Genomic DNA, 26,817 nt, shown 5'->3' with positions numbered 1-26,817 from the left:
TAGAAATTCACTTGGGGGGATGGAAAAAGTTGGGGAGAAAAGAGAAGACAGAAGAGAAAGAAAAGAGACAGAAGGCAGAGTAACTCCATAATATGCCTAAAATGTTTTTTCTTCATGTGCAGTATTCTAAGTTATTTGCATTCCTTCAACTCCTCTCATGTCTTCCAAATCTCCAGTTAGTCTTCCATTACCCCTACACAATCACACCTCCCCATAGTACACACATTGTGAGTGGAGATGTTGGTGGGGTAAGTAAAGAAATCATGGGGCCAAGTTCCACTGCTTGATCAAAAAGGAAAAGAATGGAGACAGCACACCTAGAAAAATGATACAGTACACAAAATGAACCCATCAGTAGAAGCAGGGCCCAAGATAATGCTAAAACTGTATATGTCTAGAAAATTGGCAGAACACTTCAGGAGATACTGTACTTTGTTTAAGAGTTGTGTAATAGGGGCTTGAACCGATCTTAACATGATACTATACATAAAAATCCTAAAGATGCTACCAGAAAACTACTAGAGCTAATGTACCAGGTGAAGGACCAAGATAAAACCCCAGAAAAACAACTAAATGAAGTGGAGATAGGCAACATTCCAGAAAAAGAATTCAGAATAATGATAGTGAAGAGGATCCAGGACCTCAGAAAAAGAATGGAGGCAAAGATCAAGAAGATGCAAGAAATATTTAAGAAAGATCTTGAAGAATTAAAGAACAAACAAACAGAGATGAACAATACAATAACTGAAATGAAAACTACACTAGAAAGAACCAATAGCAGAATAACTGAGGCAGAAGAACGGATAAGTGACCTGGAAGACAGAATGGTGGAATTCACTGCTGCAGAACAGAATAAAGAAAAAAGAATGAAAAGAAATGAAGACAGCCTAAGAGACCTCAGGGACAAAATTAATCGTAACAAAATTATACAGGTCCCAGAAGGAGAAGAGAGAGAGAAAGGACCCGAGAAAATATTTGAAGAGATTATAGTTGAAAACTTCCCTAACATGAGAAAGGAAATAGCCACCCAAGTCCAGGAAGCGAAGAGAGTCCCATACAGGATAAACCCAAGGAGAAACACGCCAAGACACATAGTAATCAAACTGGCAAAAATTAAAAACAAAGAAAGATTATTGAAAGCAGCAAGGGAAAAATGACAAATAACATACAAGGGAACTCCCATAAGGTTAACAGCTGATTTCTCAGCAGAAACTCTACAAGCCAGAAGGGTATGGCATGATATACTTAAAGTGATGAAAGGGAAGAACCTACAACCAAGATTACTCTACCCAGCAAGGATCTCACTCAGATATGATGGAGAAATCAAAAGCTTTACAGACAAGCAAAAGGTAAGAGATTTCAGCACCACCAAACCAACTCTACAACAAATGCTAAAGGAACTTCTCTAAGTGGGAAACACAAGAGAAGGACCTACAAAACAAACCCAAAACACTTAAGAAAATGGTCATAGGAACATACATATCAATAATTACCTTAAACATGAACGGATTAAATGCTCCAACCAAAAGACACAGGCTTGCTGAATGGATACAAAAACAACACCCATATATATGCTATCTACAAGAGACCCACTTCAGACCTAGGGACACATACAGACTGAAAGTGAGGGGATGGAAAAAGATATTCCATGCAAATGGAAATCAAAAGAAAGCTGGAGTAGCAATATTCATATCAGATAAAATAGACTTTAAAATAAAGAATGTTACAAGAGAAAAGGAAGGATACTACATAATGATCAAGGGATCAATTCAAGAAGAAGATATAACAATTATATATATGTATATGCACCCAACATAGCAGCACCTCAATACATAAGGCAACTGCTAACAGCTCTAAAAGAGGAAATCGACAGTAACACAATAATAGTGGGGGACTTTTACCCCTCACTTATAGCAATGGACAGATAATACAAAATGAAAATAAATAAGGAAACAGAAGCTTTAAATAACACAATAGACCGGATAGTTTTAATTGATATTTATAGGACATTTTACCCCAAAACAGCAGATTACACTTTCTTCTCAAGTGCACACAAAACATTCTCCAGGATAGATCACATCTTGGGTCACAAATCAAGCCTCAGTAAATTTAAGAAAATTAAAATCGTATCAAGCATCTTTTCTGACCACAAGGCTATGAGATTGGAAATGAATTGCAGGGAAAAAAACACAAACACATGGAGGCTAAACAATACGTTACTAAATAACCAAGAGATCACTGAGGAAGTCAAAGAGGAAAGCAAAACATACCCAGACACAAATGACAATGAAAACACGACAGTCCAAAACCTATGGGATGCAGCAAAAGCAGTTCTAAGAGGGAAGTTTATAGCTATACAAGCCTACATCAAGAAACAAGAAAAATCTCAAATAAACAATCTCACCTTACACCTAAAGGAACTAGAGAAAGAAGAACAAACAAAACCCAAAGTTAGTAGAAGGAAAGAAATCATAAAGATCAGAGCATAACTAAATAAAACAGAAACAAAGAAAACAATAGCAAAGATCGATAACACTAAAATCTGGTTCTTTGAGAAGATAAACAAAATTGATAAACCATTAGCCAGACTCATCGAGAAAAAGCAGGCGAGGACTCAAATCAATAAAATTAGAAATGAAAAAGGAGAAGTTACAACAGACACCGCAGAAATACAAAGCATCCTAAGAGATTACTACAAGCAACTCTATGCCAATAAAATGGACAACCTGGAAGAAATGGACACATTCTTAGAAAGGTATCACCTTGCAAGAATGAACCAGGAAGAAATAGAAAATATGAACAGACCAATCACAAGTAATGAAATTGAAACTGTGATTAAAAGTCTTCCAACAAACAAAAGTCCAGGACCAGATGGCTTCACAGGTGAATTCTATCAAACATTTAGAGAAGAGCTAACACCCATCCTTCTCAAACTCTTCCAAAAAATTGCAGAGGAAGGAACACTCCCAACTCATTCTACGAGGCCACAATCACCCTGATACCAAAACCAGACAAAGATACTACAAAAAAAGAAAATTACAGATCAATATCACTGACGAATATAGATGCAAAAATCCTCAACAAAATACTAGCAAACAGAATCCAACAAGACATTAAAAGGATCATACACCATGATCAAGTGGGATTTACCCCTGGGATGCAAGGATTCTTCAATACACACAAATCAGTCGATGTGATACACCATATTAAGAAGTTGAGGAAGAAAAGCCGTATGGTTATCTCAATAGATGCAGAAAAAGCTTTTGACAAAATTCAACACCCGTTTATGATAAAAACTCTCCAGAAAGTGGGCACAGAGGGAACCTACCTCAACATAATAAAGGCCATATACAACAAACCCACAGCAAACATCATTCTCAATGGTGAAAAACTGAAAGCATTTCCTCTAAGATCAGGAAAAAGACAAGGATGTCCACTCTCACCACTGTTATTCAACATGGTTTTGGAAGTCCTAGCCATGGCAATCAGAGAAGAAAAAGAAATAAAAGGAATCCAAATTGGAAATGAAGAAGTAAAACTGTCACTGTTTACAGATGACATGATACTATACATAGAGAATCTTAAAATGCCACCAGAAAACTACTAGAGTGGATCAATGAATTTAGTAAAGTTGCAGGATACAAAATTAATGCACAGAAATCTCTTGCATTCCTATACACTAATGATGAAAAATCTGAAAGAGAAATTAAGGAAACACTCCCATTTACCACTGCAACAAAAAGAATAAAATACCTAGGAATAAACCTACCTAGGGAGATGAAAGACCTGTATGCAGAAAACTACAAGACACTGATGAAAGAAATTAAAGATGATACCAACATATGGAGAGATATACCATGTTCTTGGATTGGAAGAATCAATATTGTGAAAATGACTCTACTACCCAAAGCAATCTACAGATTCAATGCAATCCCTATCAAATTACCAATGGCATTTTTTACAGAGCTAGAACAAAAAAACTTACAATTTGTGTGGCGATGCAAAAGCCTCCAAATATCCAAAGCAGTCTTATGGGAAAAAACAGAGCTGGAGGAATCAGACGCCTTGACTTCAGACTATACTACAAAGCTACAGGAATCAAGACAATATGGTACTGGCACAAAAACAGAAACATAGATCAACAGAACAAGATAGAAAGCCCAGAGATAAGCCCACGCACCTACGGTCAACTAATCTATGACAATGGAGGCAAGGATATACAATTGAGAATATACAGTCTCTTCAATAAGTGGTGCTTGGAAAACTGGACAGCTCCATGTAAAAGAATGAAATTAGAACACTCCCTAACACCTTACACAAAAATAAACTCAAAATGGATTAGAGACCTAAATGTAAGACCAGACACAATAAAACTCTTAGAGAAAAATATAGGAAGAACACTCTTTGACATAAATCACAGCAAGATCTTTTTTGATCCACCTCCTAGAGTAATAGAAATAAAAACAAAAATAAATGGGACCATATGAAACTTCAAAGCTTTTGCACAGCAAAGGAAACCATAAACAAGACAAAAAGACAGCCCTCATAATGGGAGAAAACATTTGCAAACGAATCAACAGGAAAAGGATTAATCTCCAAAATATATAAACAGCTCATGCAGCTCAATATGAAAAAAACAAACAACCCAATCCAAAAATGGGCAGAAGACCTAAATAGACATTTCTCCAGAGAAGACATACAGAAGGCCAAGAGGCACATGAAAAGTTGCTCAACATCACTAATTATTAGAGAAGTGCAAACTAAAACTACTATGAGGTATCACCTCACACCAGTTAGAATGGGCCTCATCGGAAAATCTACAAACAACAAATGCTGGAGAGGCTGTGGAGAAAAGGGAACCCTCTTGCACTGTTGGTGGGAATGTAAGTTGATACAGCCACTATGGAGAATGGTATGGAGGTTCCTTAAAAAGCTAAAAATAGAATTACCATATGACCCAGCAACCCCACTACTGGGCATATACCCAGAGAAAACCATAATTCAAAAAGACACATGCACCGCAATGTTCATTGCAGCACTATTTACAATAGCCAGGTCATGGAAGCAACCTAAATGCCCATCGACAGACAAATGGATAAAGAAGTTGTGGTACATATGTACAACAGACTATTACTCAGCCATAAAAAGGGACAAAATTGGGTCATTTGTTGAGACGTGGCTGGATCTAGAGACTGTCATACAGAGTGAAGTAAGTCAGAAAGTGGAAAATAAATATCGTATATTAAGGCATATATGTGGAGCCTAGAAAAATGGTACAGATGAACCGGATTGCAGGGCAGAAGTTGAGACACAGACGTAGAGAACAAGCATATGGACACCAAGGTGGGAAAGTGGCCTGGGGTGGTGGTGGTGGTGTGATGAATTGGGAGATTGGGATTGACATGCATATACTTATGTGTATAAAATAGATGACTAATAAGAACATGCTGTATAAAAAAATAAATAAAATACCAAAATTAAAAATTAAGATGTTGGGGGAAAAAAGATGACAATCAGCATTCTAAAGAAAATTTTAAAAACATAGAAAACTACTAGAGCTAATCAATGAATTTGGTAAAGTACAGGATACAAAATTAATACACAGAAATCTCTTGCATTTCTATACACTAACAGCGAAAGATCTGAAAGAGAAATTAAGGAAACAATCTCATTTATCACTGCAGCAAAAGAATAAAATACCTAGGAAAAAACCTACCTGAGGAGACAAAAGACCTGTGCTCTGAAAACTATAAAATGCTGGTGAGAGAAATCAAAGATGACACAAACAGATGGAAAGATATACCATGTTCTTGGATTGGAAGAATGAATATTGTCAAAATGAGTATACTACCCAAGGCAATCTACAGATTCAGTGCAATCCTTGTCAAATTATGAATGGCATTTTTCATAGAACTAGAACAAAAACATTTAAAATTTGTATGGAAACACAAAAGACCCCGAATAGCCAAAGCAATCCTGAAATGGAGCTGGAAGAATCAGGCTCCCTGATTTCAGACTATACTTCAAAGCAACAGTAATCAAAACAGTATGGTATTGGCACAAAAAGAGAAATATAGATCAATGGAACAGGATAGAAAGCCCAGAAATAAACCCATGCACCTATGATCAATTAACCTATGACAAAGGAGGAGAGAATATACAACGGAGAAAAGACAGTCTTTTTAATAAGTGGTGCTGGGAAAACCAGACAACTACATGTAAAAGAATGAAATCAGAACATTCTCTAACACCAAACACAAAAATAAACTCAAAATGGATTAAAGACCTAAATGTAAGACTGGCTACTCTAAAACTCTTAGAAGAAAACATAGGAAGAACACTTATTTAGTTGAAAAACAACAGATTATCACAACTGATATCTAGGTTATGATTTCTTCAGTTATTGACAATGACTGCCTTTCTAGGATTCCAGTCTTCCCCAAAGCTGGGAAGACAGCAATGTTGTTTTACCCAGGTTACTACAGTAGTCTCCCTGGGATTAGCAAACATTTTCTTAAAGAACCAAATCATAAATATTTCAGGCTTTCTGGGCCAGATGGTCAGTTACTCAGCTCTGCACTTAAGGCCTGGAAGCAGCAGTAGACAATATGTAAATGAATGGATATGGCTGTGTTCCAATAAAACGTTTTTACAAGCTCAGGTAGCAGGCTTTCTGTCCTGCTCCTTCTGTTTTCCATATTATAATCAGGGTATTCTTTCTAAATATCACTCCTCTGCTTAAACACTTGAATGGCTTCCCATTGCCCTTAGTCCAGATTCCTTAGAAGAGCTTCCTCTCCAGCAATTTCTAGCTCCTAACTCAATTTTTCAGCACAATTGAACTACTTTGAATTCCCCCCAAATTCCTGGTTCTCTTCCTTCCACAAATTTGCATATGCTGTTCTTTTACTTGGAATATTCTTCTCTCCCTGCAGCCACACTCACCATGTCTCCCACACTCACCAGGTTAGTTGATGTCTACTTATCTGTTTTTCAAGTTTCACATTAAATTCTCACACAGTGCTGAGATTACTAGTTTAATTGTCTGAATCTCCTGTTAGTCCAAGGCTCTGTGAGGACAGGAAATTGGTCTGCCACTCATCCACTGTATTCCAAGGTACTCTATAAATAATTGCTGAATAAATGGGTTCTTGACTGTTGAGGAAGGAAAAGACAAGAACCAACCTAAAAATGGAGAGAACCTTCAAAGGCTAATTGGTGGAGAATAAGCTAAGATTTGTTTGAACTGTTCCCTCTAATCCAAAATCTGCTCCTAGAGCATTTTCTGCTTTGCCATTATAGTTTGCAGAAAGGTTTAGGAAACATGCAATATGTCTTCCAGACTTTCTGATGTGGCAACCAAAGTCTTGAATGGTTTCACTTCTGCCTTGATCTCCAAACTTAATCTGTTCACCCTCTCTTTGGCTCCTAATCTCTTACCTCATATCCTGCTTACAGTCTTGTATACAGTGTCACTTTTTTTTTTAATCAATTAATTTATTTATGGCTGTGTTGGGTCTTCGTTTCTGTGTGAGGGCTTTCTCTAGTTGTGGCAAGCGGGGGCCACTCTTCATCGTGGTGCGCGGGCCTCTCACTATCGCGGCCTCTCTTGTTGTGGAGCACAGGCTCCAGACGCGCAGGCTCAGTAATTGTGGCTCACGGGCCCAGTTGCTCCGCGGTATGTGGGATCTTCCTAGACCAGGGCTCGAACCCGTGTCCCCTGCATTGGCAGGCAGACTCTCAACCACTGCGCCACCAGGGAAGCCCCAGTGTCACTTTATATTTGGTAATTCTCCTCTCAAGGTGATCTTGGCTTGCCTTTCTGACCAACACTCACATTTCAAATATCATGTGGTGGGCGTATTCTATATGCCAAGCTCACAGAACTTCTATAAGCCAGGCCTATAGGATGTAATCATTTAGTCCTTACTCAAGCCTCACAATAATGTTATAAGAGATTTCCTTTCCTTGGTCCCACTTTATAGTTGATGAAATTAAGACTTAAAGAGGTTAAGTAACTTGCCAAAGAAACAGAACAAATGGCAGAGCTGAGATGTGAGGGAAGAAAGTTTGACGCCAGAAATCACATTTCTAACCTCATACTACTCTATAGTTTCTCTCAGACCATGTCTGTTATTTCTTGTTGTTGTTGTTCTTTTTACCTCTCTGAATTCCTGTACAACCCCAGAAGTCTTCTGCAGTCCTCCTGCAAGTTTCATCCTGAATCTCACGGCTAGTGTGTTAAATCCAAGGTGATCGTAATAACTAACATTTATTGAGCACAGTCACTGTGTTAAGTGCTGTTCATGTTACTCATCCAAATTTCAAAGACCCTCATTAAAAAACACAAGGTTAGCTCTGTTTTGCAGATAAGGAAATAGAGGCAAAAAACGGTAAAATAATGTGTCCAAGGGCACACAATTAGAATGGGAGGACTTAGAATTTAAACCACAGTAGTCTGACTCCACAACACTTACTTCTGGGTAAGGAGAGAACACATAGGGAAGCAGATAACATAAAGAACTCTTCAAGCCTCATAGGATGAGGTTGAAAGTGTTGGCGAGTTTAATTGATTCAGGCTGTAATTATCCAGGATAAGACATTATAAGGATGACTTAATTATTTATTGCTGCCCAAACAAACTATCATCAAAGTTCATGGCTTAAAACGACAATTGTTTATTAGCTGACAGTTACATGGGTCGACAATTTGGGATGAACTTGGTTGAGAAGTTCTTCTGCTGGTTTTGCCTGGGCTCACTCACGTGGTGACAGTCAGCTGTGGCAGCTTGACAAGGGCTTGATGCTCCACAATTGTTTCTCTAGCGGTCAAGGCCAGCTTCACGGGCATACAACTTGTGCTTGGTTCACTGTTCTGCTATTGCTGTCTTAAAATTCTTAATAATTATGAAACAAGGGGCCCTACTGGGCTTTGCACATTATGTTGCCAGTCATGTTAGTGGTTGGTGCTGGATGTCAGCTGGGCACCTTTCTCCACGTAGCTTCTCATCCCCAAAGAGACTAGCCCAGGTTTCTTCACATAATGACAGAAGCTTTCCAAGAGAGTGAGAGCAAAGCCTGCAAGGCCTCTTGAGGTCTAGGCTCATAATTCCCACGTCATTACTTCTGCTATATTTTATTGATCAAAGCAAGTCACAAGGCAAGCCCAGACACAAGGAAGTGGAGACCTAGAGTCCACTTCTTGATGAGAAGAACAAAAAGTCACAATGCAAAGGAGCGTGTGTAGAGGGATGGGATGAGGTTGTGACCATTTATTGCAATCTATCACAGAGGAGGTACATGTTTAAGGAGATATGAAATCATTTCAGTCTTGGACATGTGGCGATTAAGGTTTCTCCTGTGATAAATCTATGCAGAGGTGTTCAGTATTTGGATAATATAGGTCTAGAATATAAAAGAGAATCCTGGTGGGACATACAAATTTGAAAGTTGTCATTATGCAGGTGATAGGTTTCTGAGTAAACAAATCACAACACCCAGGAAGACTGCATTAGTTCACGTAAAGGTAAACAAAGAGATTCAGTCAATCCCTCAGACCACCCAGATATCTAAGTGCACTCTTCTTCCCATACGTCTCAACCTCCCTCTCTAACAGAGACCATCTGTGGGCCTATTCATTTCCATAGCCAGCTCAAGGTCTACCATCTCTGGGGAAAGTACAGCCTTCTCTGTCTTGTCCAGATGTGGCAACATATAGTCCAATGACATATAAACCAAAAAATAGTTACTTGATCCCCACTTTCAACCCAATATGCAATGGTGGATCAGGAATAGAATAAAAACTTCCATTTGAAAAACGAAAGAATGGGAAACATATAGCAAGGAGTAATCCTTAATAGTTTTCTTTCCAGACAGAAATTTTTGCCCTGACATGGAAGAAGTTCCCTGAGGAACCCTTCTGGATGCCTTTTGTTATGTCTGAAGACCCCTGGGTTCACCCTCTGGTGAACCTTGTCCATCATTCACCAGGTTCAAGATTGAAGAGGATGTTGGAGACTATGCTCTCGTGGAGACTGCCTGAGGACACAAACAATGAATGGCTTTTGCAGGTCAGATTTATGGTTTCTTTAGTAATGCAATTTCCTCAAAAACTTCACAGGCTTTTGTACTATTCATCTCCAGTCTATGTGCCAGAAATGGTACCAAAGTTCTTTTCTGGATCTGGCTCTTAAACTAGCTTATTCTGTAGTTTCTATGCTCTACCCATTCCTCTTTTCATTGTTTTAATGGTGCCTAATTTGACGTAATCTTACAAAATAAGTGAGGGTAACATCCTTAATCTGATCTTTGCTGGAAGGCTATATTCCTTTCTTTGTCTGAGGAATCTTAATGGAAGGGCTTTAAGAAAGTCTCTGAAAAACAGTCTTTTACCTCCTGTTTGGGCTACAGAAATAGTTGGATTTTCCAACCCTGTGAGGCCCCAATTTTCTATACCCTTTATTTCCTTCCATTTCTGCTTGCAAACCCCTCATTTCTTATGTGAGCTCATTTCTTTCTCAAAAAATCTTGCTAAATTCAGCGAGGAGCAACCATCACACTTTTATATTCTGGTTCTCCCCAAATGCTTCCCCTAAAATTCAGCCATAGACGGAACATGGTCAGGCTTCCAAGTTGAGTAGGAGAAATTTCTACAATGTTTTGCAATGGTATTACAAGGATCATCAGTTTTCCAGCCTGTAAGATCTGTTTCCTCACTGCCAATTGTCTGACTGTTAAGGTAATGCTATATGTTTTAAGATTCTATTAGAAGTTCCCTATTTCCAGGTATTAATTTTTGTATTAGAGTAAATGCTATATTGCTGTAATAAAGAGACCCCAGAAATCAGTGACATAAAGAAAATGGAAGTTTCTTTCCTGCTCATATCATAGTTGGGCCTAGACTGACAGGGCACTCTGTTCTATGAGGTCATTCAGGACCCAGATTCCTTCTATCTGTTATTACATCCTCTCCTACCATGTATTCGTCATCTTCATGGCTGCAGCTGGTCACAGACATGTCTATGGAGGAGACAGAAAGCAGTCCAAGACAAGCCATCTTCTTTTAAAAGGGTAAGGCAAAAGTTGCACCCATCACTTCTAGTTATATTCCACTGGCAAGAACCTAACCACAAAATCATACCTAGCTGCAAAAGAGGATAAGAAATGTAATCTCCAGTTGAGTGAACATGTGACCAGAAAGAAGAGAATGGATTTTATTATGACAACGATTGACCTGGGAGAAAAGATAGCCAAGGTTAAGAAACCTCAGAAATATAAAGCCAAAGTGGGGGGGAGGGGCAGTGGATAAATAAGCATTTTGTTTCTTAGAAAGAAAATGATAGTCTGAAAAAGGAAGGAAGGAAAGGAAGGAAGGAAGGAAGGAAGGAAGGAAGGCAAAATCTAGTTGGTGGGTACCCAAGTTTCCATTTTATTATTTCCAGTTCTTTTCTGAATATGTTTTTTAAATAAAAAGGTTTTTAAAATTTATTTTAAGGGAATTAGACAGAGAAAAAGGGACCCCGGAAGAATATGAAGGTAGAATAATAGTGATATGAGGAGAATAGGAAGAAAATGGAGTAATGAAAGTCAACAGGAGAAAAATTTCAATTGCCTGAGAGAAGACAAGGAAAAACTAGAAAAGGAAATGTTCTTTGGATTTGAAAATCTAGCAGTTACTGGTGAATAATTATGGCAGAAGCTAAATGTCAGTGAATTAAGGAGTGAAAATGGACAAAGCAAAACATGACAGCAAGCATGGACTAGTCTTTAAGAACACTGACTTTTTAGGAAAGAAGAGATAAGATGGCAACTAGGTATAACTAGTTCCACTGGCACGTGGACTAGGATGAGAACCAGCCTCCGGGAGCAGAGTTGGGGCATTGGGTCCTAGGGACTAGGGTGGTCCACAGTTCTAGCTGCCCAGCATATACCTAACGTGCATCGTGAACAAGTACTAATTCAACCAAGCTCTCAGACACTCAGAAACTCTTTGGGTCAAGTATATTATAGAGGTAACCAGTATGCATAGGACAGTGTTATTCTAGGGCAAGGCCTGTGTCAATCCATACCTGACTTCTGGAGCGCTGGGAGGGCCATGCTTCTTCCATATGCTGAGAGGAGCCTACATATGCTTGGAGTTCACCAAAAACAGGCTGCCTGGCTACACGTTCAGGATGACTGCCCCTCAACATCAGAAAAATAACTTTGCTCTGTGCACACCAGAAGGCTTCAGTTCCACGAAATAGCCCAGTTGCTTAAAAATAGACTGGGAGTGGAAAAACACTCTGGCAAAGGGATAAATGGTGTGGTTAAAGGCTGGAGTGCCATTTTAATGTGGTTGGGCTGTGTCTGACTGGTAGTTTAAAGGAGTTATGCTGAGCCAGGCTGACTGAGGGAGGGTTTTATTGATTGTGCTTTTATTTTTTAATGGGAGAGACTTGAACTTTATAGGCTAAGGGCAAAGATACAATGAGAGTCGATAGTTAAAGATTCAGGAGAGAAGGCATTATTGATGGAGGAAACTGACCATAAAGTTTTTGTTTAGTTCATAGCATCTTTTCAGAAAGGGAAATTTAGAGATTCTTTTAAATTTCTAAGTTAAGACACAGTTATTCCACAGTTCCCTAGGTAAACATTAATAAAGTATTACAAAGTGTTAAGACTTTCTCAGGTTCATTTAAGTTATCTTTTAACTTATTCCAAAACAAATATAACCAGCAAAGACCCCACTGGAGCACTGGTGTGGAGAAGGGAATCTTAAGTTTGGGAAATAGCTAAGTAATTTGAAATTTCTATCCAAAAAAGGTTTTTCAGTAAATTGTCAAGCCTGTTTGTAACAAATTCAGAAGGAATTCACAATGAATAGGGCACCTAATATAGATGAAAGATGAACAGGGCTTCCCTGGTGGCGCAGTGGTTGAGAGTCTGCCTGCCAATGCAGGGGACACGGGTTCGAGCCCTGGTCCCGGAAGATCCCACATGCCGTGGAGCAACTGGGCCCGTGAGCCACAACTACTGAGCCTGCGCGTCTGGAGCCTGTGCTCCGCAGCAAGAGAGGCCGCGACAGTGAGAGGCCCGCGCACCGCGATGAAGAGCAGCCCCTTCTTGCCACAACTAGAGAAAGCCCTCGCACAGAAACGAAGACCCAACACAGCCAAAAATAAATAAATAAATTTATTAAAAAAAAAAAAAAGAAAGATGAACAGTATATTAAATAAATCATGGAGACGCAGAGAAGAAACCAGGTTAAAGAGCACAGCAAGAGCTACATATCTGCTGTTGTAAAGTATATTCATATAATATTTTTACAAAATTTCCAAGAGAAAATAACACTAAGCTTTAGGTGGCACATCTGTAAATTTCATTCTTCTTATCCCCTTCTTCTTAACGTAACATATTTTCTGCATTAATTACCTTCCCTAAGTAACATCACTATATTCCCTGAAGCCACTAGCTGGCCACAGTACATCCATAGGAAGTCAAATCAGAGCACCAGCAGTGTAGACTTAGCATGGTTAAGGCCTTAATTTCCTCACCTACAAAATGGGGATAATAATAGTACTTAAGTTCATAGGACGGTTCTGAGAGGTAGTTGAGAAACTACATAAATGCCTACTAAACGGTAGACTGCATGTTTGATTGTGTATATAAATTTATTTTTTTTCATATACAGTTAAGGAATAATGTATAGTCAGACAAGAGTGAAGACATAATTTGTGTGTTTCTATCAAGGACAAAAAGCTCTACGGAAGCAGAAAAGAACTTGAGAAAAACAGAAAAAAGGGCAGATGTACAATGAAGAAGAAAAGATGGACTTGATGGAGGTGTTGGGCAGAGGCTTTGGTGGGGAGAGAGGGTTGGGATGAGCAGAACATTAATTCAACAGATTTCAAAGACAAGCGGTGTTACGTGCAGAAATAGAATTGTTTCTTTATAAGTCTAAAACTGAAAATATGGTAACTTTGAAAATTAAAGAAGCTACTTTTATTGTGTTTGTCATTAGTAAATGGTATAAGTTGGTATGACACTTACTGTGATAGTTTGGGAATGTAGATTTAAATAAGATTTTAATGTCTTGTTAAATTTGGAACTGATGAGGCATTTTGGGTGCACAAGGCTAGGGCAAGGGATTTATAAACATATCTGGAAAGGTTTATCTGAGATAAATGGACATAAAGTGAAAGAACAAAATTAGCATGTCTAGTAATTTCACTGTAAATTCATCTTAAACAAGGCTTGAATCAAGATATATATATATATTTATATGTATATGTATATATTTATATAAACTATATGGAGGGAGAGAGAGAGAGGCATACATATGTCTATCTATCTATCTATCTGTCTAATCTAGTATCCTTTTTTAATGTACTTGGAGAAAAAGCTAGAAAACAGAAGAGCAATTCTTGACTGGCTTGTGAAAGAGCCACTTTTCAAAATCCTCTCCCTCCTATTTAGTTCTAATTTTATAAATGAAAAGTTGGGCATAGTAAATGATACTATATTTCTATCTTTCTTTCTTTAATATATAGCACAAAAGCTGGTGTAAATATACAATAAATACATTTAATGATACTGTAGGGAGCTTTTCTGAATCCTGACTACCGAGTCCTAGCTTTGTGACTCGGAGCAAATGATGGGATCTCTCTGTTATTGGCAAAATGGGGATCATCATAATGCCTACCACATGGGGGTGTTGTGAGCATTAGATAAGTTAAATCATGTTCTCAGTGCTTAGCATATAGTAAGCACACAGTAAAATGCCGGTTAAGGATTATATAATGGCCTTCAAGGGTTAGTATTCAAGGAGTCCTAGGAAGTGGCTTCAACCAGGAAAAGGTCTTGACTTAAATATATATAAAGTATACTTGACAAGGAAAAAAAAGTCTTGGCTATAATTCAGATATTTGGGTTCTACTGGCACAATTTCTGTCACCCATCCTACCCAACCTTCCAGAAGATCTTTAATGTTAAAGCATACAACCATCAGTCCTGGTGGCCACAGCTCTGTCTCTGGCCCAGACGAAGAACTCCCTTCCAACTTTATCCTACCTTATCATGGGCAAACATGATGCTGATCAAAGTGGGTCTCCCTGGCTCTTGCAGAAAAGCTTCACTTTTCTTTACCACGCTCCTTAGGACTGAAGATTGTTGAACTCTGGTGGGAACAGCCTAGCTGCCAGGCTTCCTAGCAGCCCACCCTCCCAGGCAGCCCATGAGAGCGTGAGAAGGTGACTTTGCTTTAGGAGGCTCTGGTAAGAGGTACACAGTTCATATAGCCAGGATCACTGTTAAATCACTGCTTGGGTGTTAACTGTCAACTGCCTTACCACTGTCCCTGCCCCGACCCTGGGTGTAGCACATAACAGGTACTAATGGAACTGAACTGAGAGCCTGCCCTCACCCCTGTTTACTTCAATCCCCAGAAGGCTCCCAGATGAGCCAGTATCATCCTGATTCTTATCTCTGTAGTTACTTGTAAATGCCCCAATCTGCCCCAACTCGCATTCCTCACCATCTTTCCAAACACTTTCACTGCACCTCTGGACCTCCTGATCTGTATCTGCAAACTTCCTCTATATCTTCAACTTCTTTCTGAATGTCTTCTCCACTTTGCTGCATAAGCTGAACCCTTGCTCTCCCACATTTCCTCAATATGTTTCTCAAATAGTGGCCATTTGATTCTCACACCCCCATGGGAGGCGGGGAAAGTACCTCTCTTGACCCCTATCACTGCTTCCAAACCACTTGTAGCTTTCTCCTTCTTCTTTCCAAAACCCCAGCTCCTTTGAAGTTCTGGTCATGCAGTTGTACCACCCTGTATCAGCATCCCTAACGGGATACAGATGGCACACGTGCATTAGGTTAATTTGAGGATGATTTACTAAAGGGACTGCAGCTGACCCTTGAACAACTCAGGGGTTGGAGGTGCCAACCTTCTGTGCAGTGGAGAATCCTAGCATCATTTATAGTCGGCCCTCCATATCCATGGTTCCTCCGTATCTGTGGTTCCATCCACGGTTCCTGCATCCACAAATTCAACCAACCACAGATCATGTAGTCCTGAAGTATTTACTATCGAAAAAACTTCATGTGTAAGTGGATGCCCAGAGTTCAACCTCGTGCGATTCAAGGGTCAACTGTATTTACAAAGGTGTGAATGAGGTAGGGAAGGCACAAGGGATCATACAGTGACTCAGGGTTAGTAACAACGGAACTGTTACCACCCCTAGCCTGAGGGAACAAGGAAAGGGAGCTCTGGGACCCAGAAGGAGAGAGATGTGTAGAGAAGGCCACACTGAAGAGCAGAAATCTTCAGTTCAGGGGCACAGCCTCTCTCCATCCAATTTGCTGAGGATCCCCCTTGGCCAAACCCAACCAGAACCAGAGAGCAAGGAAACCCCCGTTGATTTAATCCAGGTTTGGGCTCCCATGGCACTGAGTGGGGTGGAGAAACATGGATCTGGAAGGACAAATGGAACCTATCTAGCTTATAATCAATGCTCTCTTTGGTTGCTGTCATCTTTCAACCTCTCTTTGAAGACTTGAGTTCCTAGCTCATTTTCTTCCTCTCTACCCCTTAGTGACCCCTAATGATCTTTTTCATCCATTCCTATTGTCATACCCTAAATACTACCACCAGCAATAACACAATATTTACTTCAAGCATCCCACTCTCTGATCACCACCTCTTATATCTATAGTTCACTGACTCTAGTTTTTCATTGCAAGTTTTCAACTTTCTTTAGGCCTCCAGTCCACTGGCCTTATACTCTTCCACGATTCATCCACTGTCCCACCTCCACTCCCCTGTCTTCACTTTCCACTATGTCAAGAGGAAATTCCATGGACCTCACTCCCTTGAAAAGAACCTTCTCTCTTATGTAGTCAGCTGTCAAAAATCTAACTGTGGTTAAAGCCAACTGTCTGCCTTTTCCAGTGGGGGGAAAAGACATAAAATCACGCCGACTGGTTTCTCTCTATATTTGTTATCACAAGCTACAAATGGGCATACCAATCTGCCCCGAAATCCTAGGCTGATCCTGGTGAGTATGCCAATTACTCTTCAAGGTGATTACTTCATACCTTCTTTCTTCTTGAGCGTCTCATACTCTTCTGTACCCCCAGTCTCCACACCCTTATCTATTCACTGCCAATTCTACAAACCTCCCAGGACCTGCATCCATAACCCTGCCCTCCATTCTGTTACCGTGGAATAAGGGTCCCTCCTATCAAAGCCCAACTGCTCCCCTTGTGCTCAAGATTCCAACTCTTTTCATGTTTAAGATAAATGTTTTTTTCTCACCTAAATCAATTTCCCTTTATTGGATCATTTTTAACATCAAATAAATATGTCAGTTAACTCCTATCTTAAAAAAAAATGTTTCCTTGATTACAAATTCTCCCATATTTTCCATCCAATTTTTCCATTCCCCTCCAAAGAAAAACTTGAAATGACTGTCTACAGACACTGCTTCTCTTCATCTCCCATTCTCTCCTCTGCCCATTTCTATCTGCCTTCCACAACCACCCTTCCATGGTAATGCTGCTCCTGTTTAGTTCCCCAGTGACTAATTTGTTCCCAAGTCACCTAATGCCACGTATCAGCAGCATATGACATAGCTAACTGCACTCCCATTCTTGAATCATTTTCCTCCTGTGGTTTTTGTGGACACCATTATCTCCTGATTCTCCTCCTATCTTCCTGGCTTTTTCTTCTCCATCTTCTTCGCTGGCCCAGTCTTCTTGACTAGACCTCTAAATATTAATGACCCCAGACTCTTCTCTATCCTAAGCTATCCAATACATTAGCCATTGGCTAATGCCAGTGTATTTAAATTTAAAATAATGTAAATGAAATAAAATTAAAATTCAGTTCCTCCATAGCACTAGCCACATTTCAAGTGCTCAGCAGGCCATGTGTCTAGTGGACAACATGGACACAAAACATTTCCATCATTGCAGAAACTTCTGTTGGACAGGACTGACCTAAATTCCCTCCCCAGGTGATCTCACCCAGTCCCATGGCTTTAAATACCATCTATATGCTGAATTCTAAATTTATACCTCTAGCTCTAACACACACTTCAGATTTATACATAAACTGCCTATTTGACACAACTACTTGGATGTTTAACAGGTTATTCAAACTAATATCCAAAACAGAACACTTCACTTTCATCATCTCCTCCCCTTTCTCTGCTCACAAAACCTTGTTTCTCTTCCTGTCTGTCTAGTCTGAGCAAATGACACCATCCAGCCAGTTTTGAAGCCAAAAATCTAAGAGCCACTTTGATTCCCAATATCTAATCCGTCAACGAGTCTTACTGACTCTATCCATAAAATATATCTCAAATCTACCCTCTTCTACCTTCCACTGTCATCTTCCTCGTCTAAGGTTTTAGTCTGGACTACTACTGTCATACAAGATCCCCTGCACCTAAATCTAGCACATAGCAGGTGCTCATTAAATATGCTGACTAAATTAACAAGTACAACTCCATTCAATAGTGCAAAATAATCTTAATTTTAAAAATATTCATGAATAATACTTGTCACAGAAACTTCAGAAAATTGATTTAAGAAGATAATAAAAATCACTTCTCAGGCAGACTTTACTTACGATTGGTATGGCTCAATACTATTATTCAGTTTATCCATTATTAATACATTTTCATGCTTTTCACACAGTATAATTTAACTCTGTACATTTGTTAGCTGCACTGTCTGTGCAACTTACCTCCCCAAGAGAAATTTTAGTTGCTTCGTCCTGTTCAGTCCTGCCTTTTCTGATTAATCCAGTACATATTATTCACCTCTTAATTATATTCCGTGCCTGTCACAGCCCAGGACTCAGCTCACCCAGCAATTTGTGGGTGAATAAAACACTCCTGATTTATTGTGTTCAGGAGTTCCCAACTGTGTTCCTGTCTCCACCTGCCACCCAGCTCCTCCCTGCAGTCCTCAACTTCCTTGTCAGGAACACTGAACAGTTTGATCCTAGACTTAATTCAAAATAACTCAACCAATAACTCCGAACGATGTCTGCTATTCCACCCTCTTTGACTCTCTGCATTTACTGGCAGCCACTAAAATGCTTGATCACTCCCCATTCATTCCATCTACAACGAAGTGTGGTCAAACTGCTATTTCGTACAGACGCAGGTAATGACAGTAGTGAGGGGATGGGTACTAGGGAATGCAGGGGTATCTTTTGGGGCCTAGAGACTAACATTATTAATATGCCAAACATCTGCATTGCCTGTGTCAGTTTACAACACCAGCTCAGATGCATTACCTTTGCAGCAATCCAAACACTATTATTTGCCTACCCAGCAATGATCTTTCCTCCACCCTCCCCCAACATCCTCCTCTCCAGGAGAATGCCTGTTTTGTTCAGTACCCACCCTCCACCAAACAGCCAGGTACCACAGGTGAGTTGTATGTCATCCTCCACCCTACCTCAGCCAGATTTGTGGTCTCATTCCTTTTATGAAGGGGCAAGTGATAAAATTTGGCCAAAAGGAGTGAAAGTCTGCTGTGGGAGGTTCTGGAAAAGGTTTCCTCACTCTTAAAAAAAAGATCCAAGGACAAGATAACCTCTTGAAATCTGGAGACTGCCCTGCCTGGATGTAAATTTCTGAGACAACTAATGTCTTCTTCTAAAAGTATGATGGGAGAGAGTCTTAGGCTGAAGCCATTGCTGGGAATGGCAGAGTGGGCAGATGAAATAAAACTACATCTTTTGTAATATTCTTAAACTGTTTTTCATACCGCGCCAGAGGCCCTACCTCTGGACTTGCAACTACGTATTTGTAAGCCCAGGGGATTCTGATTCCATCAAAATTTGAGAAGCATTGACTACTAAGCCCACAATTATAAAATTTCTCCACCACTTACTAACACCATGCAGGATCTTAGTTCCCTGACCAGGGATGGAACCTGTGCCCCCTGCAGTGGAAGCGCCGAGTCCTAACCATTAGACTGCCAGGGAATTCCCCACTAGCTAACCTTAGGCAAATCATTTAACTTTTATAGAATCCTTTTCTTTACCTGTAAAGAGGGGAATAATATTCACCTTATAACGTTATTGTGAGGATATAGGGTTAAGAGGATTTGATAGAATACAGGAAGTATGTGAAGTCCATTAGCCAGAAAATGATGCTACAAAGTACCTAAATGTCTCCCAAACTTGCCTGCTGATAGAAATAGACACATTGGTTAGAGGAGCTGATCTCAGCCCTCTCCCCTGGAGATTCTGATTCAGGAGCTCCCTATTGTACCCTGAGAGGCTGCATTCTTTTTTTATATATAAATTTAGTTATTTTATTTTTGGCTGTGTTGGGTCTTCGTTGCTGCGTGCGGGCTTCCTTTAGTTGTGGCTAGCAGGGGCTACTCTTCATTGCAGTGCGCGGGCTTCTCATTGGGGTGGCTTCTCTTGTTGCGGAGCACGGGCTCTAGGCGCCCGGGCTTCAGTAGTTGTGGCTCGCAGGCTTAGTTGCTCCGCGGCATGCGGGATTTTCCCGAACCAGGGCTCAAACCCATGTCCCCTGCATGGGCAGGTGGCTTCTTAACAACTGCACCACGAGGGAAGCCCAAGGCTGCATTTTTAAAAGCACATTCTAGGATCTAAGCAAGTTTGAAAATCAAGGAAGTTTGAATTTGGCAAAGGAATACATGGCGTAAATTGCTATGCAGCAGCAGTTAGGGTTTCCAGTTTCTAAATCTACATCTGCCACTATTTCACTTGAGCAAGCTGTTTCACCTTTCTGGACTTGTTTACTCATCTGTATACTTGTCCTATCTAACCTACAGGTCCATTGGGGACTGAAGGCAAATTACACTTGGGGTGAAGGGGCTTCTCTAATCTCAGCCTTTTTATATTGCTACAATGTGGATTAAGTAAACATAAAAATAAGCAAAATTGGGATTGGGGGAGGTGTTGCCTTTGCGGTAAAATTAACTGAATAGGACGATTCTCTATCTCACTACCTTGAGCCACTGAACTTCCACTGCTCTCAGGAACATGGTGTAACTAGAGGTGATCACCCTCAGCTGGCTACTCTGGTCACACTGAGATCTGTGAAAAAGACTAGAAAAATTAAAAATATGAGTGCCTGGGAAAGAGGAGAATTGGATGAGAACCCGAAATTCAATTTTTTGTACTAAGGTACCTTTCACTGGCAAGCACTTTCAGTAGCTGTGCAACAGAAACATTTCCCTTGGCACCAAAAAAAAAAAAAGGCGACGTATGCCACTGGCCTCAGGTGGAATTCACAAAGTTGGTTAATTTGGAACACCTGCTAACTTGGTAGGTCCTTTTTAGGGCGCCCAGCTGGCCTCACCTCCTCACGAATCGAAACCAAAACTCCTCCACCGCTTTAATCCGCGAATTTCAGTTTACGCATGGGCTGTACGTGCGCAGACTCCCGCGGGGCACCCAGCGGGGTGGTCAGAGGCCAGGCTTCCGCCTCTGGCCCTGAACTCCTCCCACCGCCAACAAGCCCCGCCCACCAAGGGGCTCACACTTCGAGTTTGGGTCTCCGCAGCGCCCGTAGTTTTGAACTTTCACCGCTCCTGCGGCCGGCGTCGGGGGATAGCACGCATGCGTCTTGTCTTCGAATGGGTGGCACCCTTATCCTCGCGGCGGCGGCAGGAGCCGTGGCCGTGCTGCTGGCAGTGCGGCTATGGGTAGTGCTGCGTCCCCGCGCCGCTGTGCCCCGGCGGTCTCTCAGCCTCTTGGTGGTGGCTGGGTCCGGTGAGTATCCGGGCGGCGACTGGCGGGCTCGGGTCGGGTACTACAAACCCCAGAGTCCACCGCGGCGCTGTTCGCAGGACCCCTAGCGCTTTGTGCAGCGTTGCATGCTGAGATTTGTAGTTTCTCTGCGGGACTGGAGCGGGTCAGCCCAGGCTGGGCAAAATGCTGGTCTGTTGTTGATGTGGCCCAGGCCGCGTCTTTAATAACAAATGAGTTACTTACACTTGTCTGTAATTAAGCGTCTCTGTAGCGTATATTTTTCTAACAAATTATTAGTGAACAGAGAGGACACAGAAGCCCGTGATGCTAACATGCAATTTGCCTGAATAAAAACTGCTGTTTTGCATTATTAATCTAGGCATTTGGGATAATTTAGGAATCACGAATACTACATGATAAGCGAGACAAAGCGAATTGTCACATTTATAAATATACATATACAAAACCCACAAGTATAGAAACAATTACCTACTAACGGGAGAACAATACACACTTCAGGATATTGTGCTGGGTGGTGAACAACAACCTGTGCAATCAGGTAATACAATCCAAACGGAGTGGGCCAGCTCTGTAGGCGTACCGCTTTAAATGGACAGCTCTGACAGAGCGATACATATACATGCTGTGTACGTTCAGAAATGCCAGGAGATTGCATCCGGATAGCATAATATTTATAAGTATTAGCAAATGGTCTAAACTTACGTTCGCGTGGAATTCATTACTTTATTCACTTAATGTATTTTGAGCCATAGGGGAGGTCAGGCACTAAGCTAAGCCCTGGAAATAACAAAACTGACGAATACGACTTGCCGCGGCGTACTGACTATGTCCCAAGCAGTGTGAAAGCTGTGAGGACACAGCAGTGAATGAAATGGAGAATAGAAAACGAAAAGCAGAATGGGTACTTGCCACAATAAATGCTATAACCTGGGAAGTTAACACTGCTGTGGAAGTTCACGCTGGGCGCCACTTTTTCTGAACTTGAGACAGGAAGCTTCCTGGAAGTCGTGATGTCTAAACTGAGACTTGAAAGATGACTAAGAAGTAGCCAGACAAGGGGGAGCTGGGGCGTTGAGGGATGGGAGGGTGTGAAAAGAAGGCCATAGCACTTGGGATGACCAGAGGTGCGAGGGCACTATTGTACTGAGTTGGATGTGGGGAGGCAAGCCCCATGCAGATCGCGGAAGGGTATTTTAAACCCTGCTCTACAGAGCTGTTGGCACTACTCCACTGCTTCCTACCATGCAGAGGTTAGGACCATGTGCCTTTAAATGAACGTAACACCAGAGTTGAATCACATCTCTGCCACTTACTAATTTGATGATCTTGTGCAAATTAGTTAACCTCACTGAGTCTTCTGTTTCCAGTTTGAAAAATGTGGGTTAGGAAGAGGCGAGGAGAAAGAAAGTTGCATTTTCATCAGAATTGTCAGGCAAAGCCTCCCTGGGGAGATGACAGGTACCCAACAGCAAGGAGGCCGGAGTGGCTGGAGTAGACTGAGTAAGGGGAGAAGAAGCAGATGAGGTCCAAGAGGTAACAATAAGGGTCAGCTTACAAAAAGGCTTTTATTCCATATGAGAAGGGGAGCCCTTGGAGGGTTTTGAGCAGAGGTAAATAATTTGATCAACTCTTTTTAAGAAGATCAGTCTAGAGGCTGTGTTGAGAGTGGACTCAAGTGGACACTTGAATGGACAAGTGCAGAGAGGGGAACAGGCCAGGAAGCTTTGGTCATAATCCATGTGAGAGTGATGTGGTTTGGAGCAGGGTGCTAGCAAAAGAGGTGGTGAGAAGTGATTGGATTCTGGATATACTTTAAGATAGAACTGAGAAGATTTCATTCCCAAAGGATAAGTCTTAATAAAAACGTAAAATGCAAGATGAAGCTCTTATTATTTATTTATTCAGTAACACAGTTAATTTTTCAAAGAATGTATTCAGTTTCCTTTTAAGGGAAAAGCGTTTCCTTTTAAGGAAAAAAGAAAAGACTGTTAAAGCAGGTAAAATGAAGTTTTAATAGCAGTGGAAGATGTATATGTTCGGATTTATCCGTAATTGTTCCAGCTCTGAAAACAAGTACCTACTTTGCAAACCACCACACTTTTTCAAAGTTAAAAACAAAAATGATAAAATGAGTATAAGATGTGTAAATTGCTTGCCCTACATAAGAAGATGGCTGACAAGTTACAAAGTTAAAGCATGATTCTAATTCCTGTTATACTTACTCTCTGATGACTTTATTTCTATATCTAATTCCTTCTGGGATCTAGAGAGTAATCATTCCCTTTCTACTATAAGAAAATATATGCGTTTGGAGAAAACACATAATTTGTTTGATTATCCTATATGTTCACTGTATCACTATTGAAAGCTTTCTTGCAACAGTAAGGGAGGTGAGTCGGGGGAGCTTTGTAGTGTGACCAGAGACAAGGAAGAGGTAACAAATGAGATGAACACAGAGAATGTTAAAGACATCAACCTGGCTGAGGCCAGGGGATCATGCAGTTAAATTAAATAGGTATAATAGGGCCCATTCTTAAGGAGTTTGATTGGTTTGCTTAATTGGTATATAGTTAATGTAATAGGTAAATGTTCCTTTGGGTTTTTTCCCCCGAAGGAAAACTCAGTGAACACAGTTGGTTTTAAAATTCATGGTTTTAAAATTAAAGTATGAAAATTTTGGAGATTGTACAATTTCAGAAATTGAACACACAGTTGTTGGGTGAAGCTGGTAAATATTTGAGACCTCTGTTAGGTCTGAGACCTCTGTTAGGAGCAGTTGAACAAAAGTCTTCCTTAGGAAGATCTGAGCCCTGGGAGTCAGTGCTCATGCCTCTCTGATGTTACTTCGCAACACCTTCAGCAACTGTCTTCCCATTTTCCAGCCTACTTTCCTGACCTTACTTCACTCTCCTCTTTCTTCCCAGTGTTCCCACCATGCCTTGATCACCCATCCCAGATCTTACCTTCTCCTGTCCTAATAATCCCACCCCCACCCAGTGGCCTCCCTACTCATATCTGTCCATTAGCTGCACCTTTCAAGTCATTTCAGCCTTTACCAGGGATCTCCCCTATGCTTAGGACATTGTTTTTTCATAACCTTTTGCTTGTTTCCTCCCCCAAACCCCATTTTAATTTTTCTTGCTGTCTTGCGTCGCTCTTTGTATATCTGTGTGTCTTGTCCCTTCCCCACCAGACTTCTTTTTTTTTTTTTTTTTTTTTTTGCTGTACGTGGGCCTCTCACTGTTGTGGCCTCTCCTGCTGCGGAGCACAGGCTCCGCACACGCAGGCTCAGCGGCCATGGCTCACGGGGGCAGCCGCTCCGCGGCACGTGGGATCCTCCTGGACCGGGGCATGAACTCGTGTCCCCTGCACCGGCAGGCAGACTCCCAACCACTGCGCCACCAGGGAAGCCCCCCACTAGACTTCTTGATAACAGGATCTGTGTCTTATACTTCTTTGTACCTTCCTCAGGTAGTATAGTAGCACAACCAACTGCTGGTGCTGATTTTGTTTTTATACATTTATTATCCTCTTCCCCCATATAAAGGTAGTATTTATACAAGGGCATAGATTATCATTTCCAAATATTCCTTCTGTGTTTTGAGAAATACACAAAGCATAGTATTCGTATAATGTAGTCAGATGGATGTGTCCATTACCGTTTTCTGAATCTCAAGCCTTCCAATATTTTTTTCCAGGTGGGCATACCACTGAGATCCTGAGGCTGCTTGAGAACTTGTCCGATGCTTACTCTCCTAGACATTATATCATTGCTGACACTGATGAAATGAGTGCCCATAAAATAAATTCTTTTGAAGGAAATCGAGCTGATAGAAACCCCAGTGCTATGGTAAGTGGTAATTTCTATGTCTAAGAAAAGTTACAAGTTATGTATTGAATTTAATTTTCTCTAGAAACAATCTCATGACCCTTCAGTGCCCTGCTCACACAATGCAGTCAACTGTTTATTGCTGATGAAATATAGTTCTTTTACTACCCAAATATAAAAACTGCTTTAAAATAAATCTTCAAATCAAAATGGTTGCTTGATTTCTTATATTCTCTTCTATTATTTAAATAGAGAAAATTGTTTCTCAGTAATTCCAACTGTGAAAATTGTTTTATTTATACTTACAGAAAGCATCCAGTTCACGTGCTTATTGGTTCTTCGTTAAAGTTCTTTATCAGTGTATTACGTGTATTGATAATTTGATTTATCTATTACTACTTCTTATTCTTCCAATTGTATCTGTACCTGCCTTTAAAATTACTTCTCTGCTCCTGGTTGCTCCCTTCGTTTTAGCATTATAGCAGAATTTAGGGTAAATTGAAAAAAGTGGAACTCCTTAATCAGGAAGGAAACTAGAGCTGTTCCTTGTTAGATCGTCTCCATCCATCCCTCTCTCTGGTACCTGCCCGGCCACAGGGCTCCAACAGGTAGTTCAGGAGTGGACAGGCGAACCAGCTCAGGCCACTCAAAGTGTTCCTCCAGGCTTTTTGGACTTGGGGACCCAGAAAATGAAAGTAGTCTTTCTTCAGGGGTTCAACTCTGTAAAAGAAAACTTGGAAGCTGCCAGCAGTCATGTTTTCACCTGCTGGCTAAAGACAGACTGCAGCTAGAGAAAAGAATGAAGTTCATCCACAGGAAGAACAAGATGGGAAACCAGATGGTGACTCCTGCCTTCATTGACTCCAGAGCTGCTTCCATATGGGCCCTGTCTTGGTGGTTCTTACGTTTCTTGGAAGTCAGGATCCACTAATATAACTCATCCTCCACTGACCTTTTTAGTTAGTTAAAGCCTGCTTTAGTTACGTTTTGTTCACTTGTAAACATGATCCCTCAATAACGCACTACTAAATTGTGTTCTTGGAAAATCCACATCAAACAATCTTGGAATGCGCTGATGACTATTCAGCCGTAGCGAAATAAGTGGTATGTTTTTTCTTTGTGGGAGGTGAGCCAAAATCCTTCATTTCTGTTTCAGGACTCAATACTGTATTAGTTTCCTAGGGCTACTGTAACAAAGTACTACACACAGGGTAGCTTGAAATAAGAGAAAT

At 40.7% G+C, this 26,817-nt stretch overlaps 2 protein-coding genes across 8 annotated transcripts in view; one reads left to right on the top strand and one right to left on the bottom strand.

Moving 5' to 3' along the window:
* TLCD4 (TLC domain containing 4) overlaps nucleotides 1-21,411 on the bottom strand; it is a 101,135-nt gene extending 79,724 nt beyond the window's left edge. The window contains exon 1 of one of the 2 annotated variants that reach the window (XM_060025985.1): nucleotides 21,344-21,411. The gene's annotated coding sequence lies outside the window, so the exon portion shown is untranslated. The remainder of the gene's footprint in view (nucleotides 1-21,343) is intronic. The other variant, XM_060025993.1, reaches the window with a different exon arrangement.
* The window catches only part of ALG14 (ALG14 UDP-N-acetylglucosaminyltransferase subunit), a 106,079-nt gene continuing 100,618 nt past the window's right edge, over nucleotides 21,357-26,817 (top strand). The window contains exons 1-2 of one of the 6 annotated variants that reach the window (XM_060025953.1): nucleotides 21,357-21,756; nucleotides 25,455-25,606. In XM_060025953.1, coding sequence (XP_059881936.1) covers nucleotides 21,405-21,756; nucleotides 25,455-25,606 — 504 coding nt within the window. In that variant the 5' untranslated portion in view covers nucleotides 21,357-21,404. The remainder of the gene's footprint in view (nucleotides 21,757-25,454; nucleotides 25,607-26,817) is intronic. The other 5 variants (XM_060025965.1, XM_060025967.1, XM_060025958.2 and 2 more) reach the window with 5 other exon arrangements.

The sequence above is a fragment of the Delphinus delphis genome, chromosome 1 (assembly GCF_949987515.2).
Source record: "Delphinus delphis chromosome 1, mDelDel1.2, whole genome shotgun sequence".
NCBI lineage: Eukaryota > Metazoa > Chordata > Mammalia > Artiodactyla > Delphinidae > Delphinus > Delphinus delphis.
Note: the sequence above shows the minus strand (reverse complement) of the source record. Positions and strands in the feature narration are given on the sequence as shown.